At 40.9% G+C, this 8,779-nt stretch overlaps 1 protein-coding gene across 3 annotated transcripts in view; it reads left to right on the top strand.

The window, feature by feature from the left end:
• The window catches only part of LOC138052858 (androglobin-like), a 50,322-nt gene extending 42,116 nt beyond the window's left edge, over nucleotides 1-8,206 (top strand). For all 3 annotated transcript variants that reach the window (XM_068899443.1, XM_068899442.1, XM_068899444.1), the window contains exons 25-34: nucleotides 272-420; nucleotides 1,288-1,368; nucleotides 1,915-2,026; nucleotides 2,583-2,707; nucleotides 4,574-4,633; nucleotides 4,814-4,909; nucleotides 5,037-5,163; nucleotides 5,565-5,679; nucleotides 6,648-6,834; nucleotides 7,568-8,206. In XM_068899443.1, coding sequence (XP_068755544.1) covers nucleotides 272-420; nucleotides 1,288-1,368; nucleotides 1,915-2,026; nucleotides 2,583-2,707; nucleotides 4,574-4,633; nucleotides 4,814-4,909; nucleotides 5,037-5,163; nucleotides 5,565-5,679; nucleotides 6,648-6,834; nucleotides 7,568-7,777 — 1,262 coding nt within the window. In that variant the 3' untranslated portion in view covers nucleotides 7,778-8,206. The remainder of the gene's footprint in view (nucleotides 1-271; nucleotides 421-1,287; nucleotides 1,369-1,914; nucleotides 2,027-2,582; nucleotides 2,708-4,573; nucleotides 4,634-4,813; nucleotides 4,910-5,036; nucleotides 5,164-5,564; nucleotides 5,680-6,647; nucleotides 6,835-7,567) is intronic.
• Nucleotides 8,207-8,779: the final 573 nt, after the last annotated feature.

Here is an 8,779-nt window from a genome sequence, read left to right on the forward strand (position 1 = left end):
CAAAATCCGTATCTAACGGAAAGTATAAAATTCCGTTTTTACACACATCAGAATTAGATTCTCTAAATGTAGCTAACCTTCTTTAAAAAAGAAACCTCCTCGTTTTCCCTTGGAAGATGTTCGATTCAATCGGCCATTTCCGACTTTCATTCACCTAAAAAGCAACTGTTTGTCATTTGAAAAGTAGGTCTTTCAAAGAACCTTTGCTCTAGACTCCATTTGAAGACGAGGCTGTTGCTAACTCTGAACTCTAATTTGTTTTCCTCTGCAGGGTCGCGCCCTCCTACCTCGTCTCAACCCCGCTCGGCCAAGAGACCAACATCTGGAATCCGCAAGGTTGCAGCGTCTCCAGTACCAGTAAAGGGAAGTAAGAAGAGTGGAAAGGAGTCCAGTACCTCATCCTCACGTCCAGGATCTTCGGTGAGTGAAATGCAGTCGTCTCGACTGGGCAAGTAGAAACTTTCACGTCAGAACGTGATGTTAGTAAGTTAAGGCGGGCTTCACGACGCGCAAGAAGTCCAAACGTGGTGTGGAAATGTTGTTCGTTTTGTCCTGGCCCCAGTTGTTAAAAAGATGGGTAACGCTATCCACCAGATAAATCACTTATCCATTGGATAGCGCAATTTGTTTCGCTATAAAAATGGATAACGCACTTACTTGTTTTCGCTATTATTTATCCACTGGATAGTGATTTGTCCGACGGAAAGCGCTATCCATCGTTGAACAACTGGGCCTGGTTGGACTGCTGGAACGAAAATGAAAAAAAGGCTACCTTTGAAAAAAAAATCATTGCTGGTAAAAAATTAACCTCTTATCGTTGTCCGTCCCAGTCCAAGCATGAAAAGCAGCGATGTTCTCAGAACGTTTACTTTCGCTTTACCCCAAAACGAAAGCAAAGGAATCATGTGGCAGCTCTCGTAACGTTTAATGTGACTGGCTCGATACCCAAGCCAAAAACGAAAGACTAAACAATTTAAACAACGACTTAGACTTAAAAGCAATAGAAGGTGCGTGCAATAGCAGTTTACGAGAGCTGTTACATTCAACTGAGGTAAAGGTCCGAAGAACTAGTTTTTGCCCGAATAAGAGAATTTGGGTGTGGCCCACAACCTCGTCCCCAGTGTCTCTCCTATTCCCTTCCTTGGAGCAAGGAAGGGGAGAAGAGAGACCCTGGGGACGAGGTTGTGTTGCCCATTGGATGAAGCGGCCGGAAGCCAACAGATTAGTTTTTACATATGAAGAAAAACAGCTGTTAGATAATGGCCATTTCCATTTATTCCATTTCAGAAAGCATCTCGTCCTATATTTTATGATGACTCGGAAGATAAAGAAGATGAAGAACCCGAGGAGACTGAGCCAGAGATAAAGGTTTGTGCTTGCAGATTGCAACTGTATTTCTGACGTAACAGGAGCCTACAACTCCAATATGAGGCCTATGTAATGGCATTTTCACGAATCAAGCTATTTTTAGACGAGTTCTTAAATGCAATTTGGCTTGCACGAGTGACCATTCTCAATCCCATAGTAACAATTTCTCATGCAAGACTTGTGATTAGATGGGAAGCCCTGATCTCTTGGGAAAATCAATCTAAAAATAACTGTGTAAAAACGCCGTTCTACAAATACAATGAAATTGTACTTTCCTAGTCTTGGGCTCCTGGAAGTAGACATTGGAGGCTGTCCAAGCTCATGATACTAGTTAGTTAATTTACCTTCATGAACTCGTTTGACAAAACCGAATTTTCGTGTTTCACTTCCCACCGATGAAGCACCATGATTTCTTTGAAAACGAACCCCTTCACCTTTGTGGGAGTAGCTGTTGGTATCTAGTATTGCCTGTTGCACGGTATTATCAAGCGCATTTGAGTCAAAGAATTACGCATAGCGAACTATTACTCCTGGCCCTTTTTGCAGATTCGCAAGTACATCATTCAGGCCCAGGTTCTGCGCGACAGTTGGCCCTTGTCAAAGAGTGCCTGGGACTTCGTGGCACTATTGAAGAGCTTTGAGAGGCTTGATGTGGACGGTATGCTGCCAAGCAAATTATTTGCATTGTGTTTATGCTGTTTCGTATGGAGTGGTAGCTACTTGTCTAGAGAATTTGAGTTGTTTCTTTAGTTTGATTTCCGTCGAAGAAAATCCACTTTGCAATTCCCGGACGAGGGGATTCGAATGGACGATTCATAACCCAAAGTAATTTGCACGCAGCTGGCAACACATTCAAGCAGGTCACGATTAGTTTATGGTTCTGCTTTTGATAGGCTGTTGTTATTCATGATCCAGCTTCCCAACGTGATGACGTTTTCTCGAGCTTAGCTCAGTAGGACTCTTGCAGGCGGCAGATGTTATCGTGAGACATATACAACTTTCGTCACCCAGTCGATACCCATCCAATATGGCGTCTAATTCTACATGTTTCGCCATATACTGCTTGCACGTAGGCTATAAACTAAGAACCGGCTGCATTTATTCGCTGGGAACTCTGGTTGGTTTTTTCTAGTGTCTTTATTTTTTGTGGTTTGCAAAAGCGATTCGGGATTTTGTGACGAAAAATTTCCGACTGACCCTTTTTCTTTGTAAAGTGCCGACGGAGAGTGCTCCTCGCGCCGACAAGCTTTCTGCGAGTGTTTCAAAAGGCAAGAAGAGTAAAGATGGCAAAGAAAACAGTCGGAGTAAAGGACAAGCAGGATCCAGACCTTCCTCACAGGTAATTATATTGTTGTTACTGCTGTGTAGGGGAATAAATATCTGAAATTTGTGAAGTATGTTCGACTTTATACATGAAAGTTGGAAATTATCACAGTTAAGCAAAAACTTAAAGGGGCTATGTCGCGTTATTTTAGACTGTTCAGGGGAAATCTTCAGTAAATCAAGAGTTTAAAACTCGAAAATGGTAATGTGAAATTCCTTTGCATCACAAACAAAATGATTCTGAGCAAAAACGACGTTTATCCAAGCGATTTTCCATAAACTTGAAAAACGTTGGGCCGACTTTTTTCAAGATTACCCAAATGCAGTCCGTTTCAATCTTGTCCATTTGTGTCCATCCATGCTTCTCTTTCCTTTTGTTGTATTTGTTTTATGTTATTCAACAGTTGAAGTTGTTACTGCAATGTTTCATTCACCGTTTTGGGCACTTTGGGTGTCATGAAACTACCGTGACATCATTTTGCGTGACATAGCCCCTTTAAGCAGTTGCGAAGAAAGCCTGAAAAAATCCAAGGGTGAACGGGGCTGTAACCCAGGACAATGATATCGCACTGCACTGCTTTACCGACTGAGCGACCAAGCCAACTGGGAGCTCGTCGCTTGTGACTTCGATTTATTACTTGTCACTTTCATAAATGGCGACCACTTTTTCATTCTTTTGTATGTATGTCAATCAGACCTATTGCCCTCATTCTTTTGAAATCTTTTCGTCGTAGCTACAGTAGGCTAGAAAGGCTTATTAGTATAGGTGACCGGAACTGGGCATTGACATTTTGTTTCGTCAAAAGTTAAGTGATAGTGATTTAAAAGTGGTTTAAGTTTCAAGATGATAATCAAAGTAATTGCCGCAGAAAGATCGATTGACCAGATAAGTTCTACAATAAGACTACAATTGTAAGCTTTTAAAAAACAATCTCGGATCAGGGGTCTGTTTCTCGAAAGTCCCGAGAACTTTTCGGGCCCGAAAATCCAGTTGTCACACTGCAATCTGCTTATTTTGAAAAGCTGATCCTTTAACATGTTTTTAATGCAAGAAAAACTAAGACTATTACGAAGTTTGATGGCTTAGAACCTCGGCGTTGCGAAGATATAAAGTGGCACCCGAAATCATGAGGCCCGAAAAGTTTCGGGACCTTTGAGAAACAGGCCACAGTTGAGTTCGGTTAAAAAAGAAAGGTGTTGTAATCTAAAGAAAGGGAAACTAAGGATTCAAGAATAAACGAATTTCAATTAATCTAACTCGTGACTTGTCCTGGATACTTTCTTCCACGGCTGGAAAATTCAGGATATAGGCAATCGCCACTTATTGCCTGAGCTCGTACTTGATTGGCTATTAATGCAAAAAATTTCACCTATATTGCGCTGATTTCAACATTCTGCATTAATTTCACTTTTCTTTACTCTGTGTGGTATTGATTGATGTGCTCTAGGTGAAACTTTTTCATGTATATTATTAGCATTAAAACAGTAGAGTATTTTGTTTGGCCGCCATTATGAACGAGGTCTATGAAGCAACTTTCATGTATTTCAATTTCCGCAATTCAAATATCAGAACATTTTATATTTCTATCATTCATAGATTTATTTGTCACGCTGTTACAAACAGCAAAGAAAGCTGAGTTGAATGAAACGCACTCGTTTGCATTAGGGCATGTTCTTATTTGCCATGGTTTCAGTTTAGCAACTATCTAAATAGTAATTCATAGAGTTTGACCTCTTTTAACACGCTTCCATGAAAAACAACTCACGTGGAGATTTAGAGATTGGAAATAATTCCAAGCCCTGTGGGGTTTAGTTATCCTTCACTAAAGTTTGTTCAAACTATAAACACTGCCTGCTTTTGCTATGCTTTGGTTTTTCACAGCAACAGTTCGACTCTAGTAAACCTAACTGGACGCTGAGAGTTGTTTCAGATGCCAATGTGGTACGTATGCGCATTTTTATTCTTGGGTTGAGAAAACGAAAAAACGGTCAATTTCTGCGAAGTTTATCTGGCGTTGCAAGCTATTGGAGCAAAGTGAAATCACAAGTCTTTCAGGGTGCGCGTGAAAAGGAATAAACACTCGAGACGGGCAACCTTTACTGATATCAATTTGTTTTACAGGACGAAATTGAAGTCAAGAAAGACACAGAAAGGCAGGATGAAATAAAAGCCATGAAGCAGGCGTGGGAAGCCGCTGAACCAGGCCGAGCTGCCAAGGTATTGTGATCACACTTGACTTGCCATTTCTCGGATTGGCATGTCACGCAACGCCTAACACCCTCCCTCTCTACACATAAATGGCTGCGAATGAGAGTCCTTGGAATCTCCTTCCTTTTTTTTCCAGGCTCTTCAAAGTCGCCAAAAGTTTTTGAACGAGCACATGGTGAAACTTGAAAAAGATGCAATCGAAGAAGAAAACGGTGGAGATGAAGAACCGCACGAGGAGAAAGATACTTCTTCGAGCGAAATATGTGAGTGAATGATTTAGTACCGTAATGGCCAGTAGTCATTGCATGCAGCTAATGAAAACCATTCAGTTTTTAGTTCCGGCTGTTGCGTGTAATTATAGGTTAAGGTTTTTCTCACGGTTTGGTCTCATGTTATAGTAATGATCACTGTTGTAAAGTTACCATCTTAGGCAGTTTTGATCAGTTTTCAAAACCAGGAAAAAGAAAAACGAGCTGCCATCCAGCCTATGAGCATTGACTTGTTAGCTTAGGTGGTGCGTAGTGCAATCGCTCGCTGAAGACTTTATAATATTGGGCTTCTACCTCACTTTATTACAGCGATAATCTCTAAAAATTTCGCGTGTCATAGAAACATAACATTTATATATTTCCTGAGAGTTCTAATATTTGTTGGATTTTCACAGTTACTGTGACGTCTCCAGTGCAATCAGAGACCGATCAAGGAGAATTGACCCTAGTTCCACCCCCAAAGGAACCAGATCAGATCCTGCAGCCTCTTACTCCACCAAAGACTATCAGGTCAGACAACCTTTCTATCTCAACGTAAAAAGTACATCAGTGAAGAATTAAATGGACATGATTTCAACTGGAGATTGTCATGGGCGGGTTTCCATCGCTTCGTTAATCTCACTTTTTCAATTCTCACACTAGAAGTAACATGGAGTTGAGTTCCTTCTTTTACTAGATTTAAGTATCAGCAAGGGTTAGATCATCTGCGTCTCACACAAATGTTATGCACCTATCAATGTTAATCCTCGAGGGGGTCGGGCTACCCACGAGGCTTTGACTGTGAGGGTCATCCGTCTCACACTAATGTTAGTGGAGTAGACTCGATCCTTGAATAAAGCGTTTTCACATGACGTCACGTGTGTGAAAACGCCCTATAACCTTTAAGAGGTTTTTCGCTGTGTGAATGGGTTTTCTCCGCCGAGGGACACCCTTTCCTCCAACTGTATTAATCTATCTTGTATTGCCGTAAAATTTTATCTCAAATTTCCACAGCCTGCTTCCTGTCTGACCTTGTAACTCAGTCTTTGGGGCAACGATGATCAACGCGGGAGGTCGTGAGGTCGATTCCTAGCCTGCCGTCAGAGTGTTTCTCTGTCCTTGTGTGGGCCAATTTCCACTAGGGCTAATGCTTAGATGGATTACACGGGAATACATTATAGCACTTCAGTTACAGTTAGTTAGTTCTGTTGAAATAGGCCTTTGTACCTGTGTTTTCCTTCTGTGTTTTCCTTTGAAGGAAATAAACGTACTTTTGGCAAACGGCAGGATGCCATTTTTCTGTGACCGACTGAGTTGTTCTACTTCATCACTCTTTTCTATATTCGTCCCCAGTTTGTGGCCGTGCCCAATGATAGATGCCACATTCGCCTCGGTACTTGACAACACTCTTGAAAACCCTTCATAAATCACTGTCCTCTAACCAGAGCTGGTTTTGCAAATCTGCAAGTCTGTGCCTAATTCCTGTTTTTTTTTTTTAGATCACGAGGTGGGGTTCCTGTGTTGCTTGACGACGAAGAAAAAGAGGCGCGGTTGCAAGAGCGCGCTTCCTTGGCCCACTCTTTTAAAGCCATGCGGGAAGAGGTGGTGGAGAAACGACGAGAGCAGGACAGGTTGGACAGAAATGCTGCCAAAGAAAGACAGTTGCAGGAAGCTGAAGAAATGCAGGCATGTGCAAAAGTTGTCTCAAATTGAGTGGTTTTCATGCTGCTTAGAATCTGTCATTGTGGGCAGTGACCTTCAGAGGCCTTCGTTTGGGACGATTCTGTGTATGAGTCTTATGATTAACATAATAACTGACATAAGATTTCCTCAAAGAACAAGTGTTCGCGGTTTATATGAAGTCACAGCGACCTTGGTGTCCCTAAAACAAAAAAGGGGCAGCCATGTTTTTGTCCCAACTTTTCCTTCGGGAGCTTAGTTTATGCAAAGGTTTCTTTTGTTTCAGCTTCAAAAAGATATTGCGGCTGATCACGTTTATGAAAAGCAAGCATTCTTTCATCTGAAGGTGAATCTGGGAGTGCGGCTGGATACGAAATTGCAGACCGTCGGTTCGTGGCCCGCGTACAATTTTTGCACCAATATTTTGTCTATTCCTAATAAACCGTTTTCTGTTTATTTCGTTGCTGCTACCTGAGCAAGAGAAACAATTTTATTCCGTTCGTTCCGAAAGTGGAAATTGCCCCAAAAGAGTTCTTAAATCTCATTTCCTTGTGTTCCTATTGTGAAATCTTTGCAAAAGAATGCGCCCTTCGCAATTTTTTTTCAAGTGTGGCCGTAAATTTCATAAAGGAAGGACTGACTTTATTTCGTGGAACTTTGTTAATTTTTCAATCTTTGAGAACTGATCTGACCTCCGCACTCTGTTTCATTTGTTCCCTCGTGTTTTTCCCTTCACCAGGCGGCTTTGGATCAAGCTCGTATTGAGATCAACCATAAACGGGAAGCTTACAGACAGAAATTTCTGGAGGCCGAAAAACAGAAAGAAGAAGCACAGGCAGCAGAGGCTGCTAAAGAAAGGGAAAGATCACCTTCACCCAGCAAAAGCAGGAAGAGTGCATCCACGGCCAGGGGAGGAAGAAAGTCGCCTGGTAAAGGAAAGAAGAAATGAGTAACTCGCAGAAATGGCTGCGGGAAGTAAATTGAGATAGTTGAAGATTTCAATGTTCAGGATTTTGAGTAGATTATACCTGTGAATTGAATAACGTGAAGTCTTTTAAGATCCAAATAACTATAGTAAATACTTTGAAAGTATTTATTTCTACAACTTGATCATGTGTACAGGCTGTCCTGCTTATGGTAAACTTGATTACATTGTATATATATTTAACGAACCTCCCAAGTGATTCAGTAGAATTCTGTCTGTTACAGCTTGAGGTCACTGTGTGCAGAACTGATTTTTTTTAACTGCATTGTAATTATGTTTATGCCGAATTTAGTTTATTACTTCCGCAGCAGTTTCTAAAGAAATGTGTAAATATTCGTAACCGTAACTTTAATAAGTTGAAATTAATAGAAAGCTATCAGTTTTTGAAAAACAGGTTTTGTGTTTAGTTGGTGTTCTCTAAAATCATCAATGAAATGAGTAATTTTCTTTCTTACAGTTCACTGGTTCACAATTTCAGCAAGTTACTGGGAAGCTCAAACCAGTTTCAACACTTTCAATAGACCTTTTCATTAGAAGGATTGACACTACAACACTTTATCACGTAACAGCAATGTTTTGCTACCATGTGAAACATCAATCATTGTTGAACAAGATGCCGTCATTTTTGTGACGTAACAAGTTACTACGGCAACAGGAAAGCCTTGCAAAAACAGCCTATATTTTGGCTTTAGTTGCTCATATCTGAAAACTAACTCGATGACTCCCAATTTTTTTATTGCACAAAAGAGATCAGCAGGCCACGAGATGAAACTCTCTGCAAAGATTAAAAAAATTCTTTGGAGCGGATTCAGAGCTACCTTAAATTTTCAATTAGTTTAGGTGGCTCTGAATCCGCAGTTTGCAGAAAGTTTAATTTTCACATGCCGATTACATTTCAGAAATGAAAAATGGGGGTCACCTAGTTTGTTTTTGAGATATGAGCAGCTAAAGCCAAAATATGGGGTG

The sequence above is a fragment of the Montipora capricornis genome, chromosome 6, assembly GCF_036669925.1.
Source record: "Montipora capricornis isolate CH-2021 chromosome 6, ASM3666992v2, whole genome shotgun sequence".
Lineage (NCBI taxonomy): Eukaryota > Metazoa > Cnidaria > Anthozoa > Scleractinia > Acroporidae > Montipora > Montipora capricornis.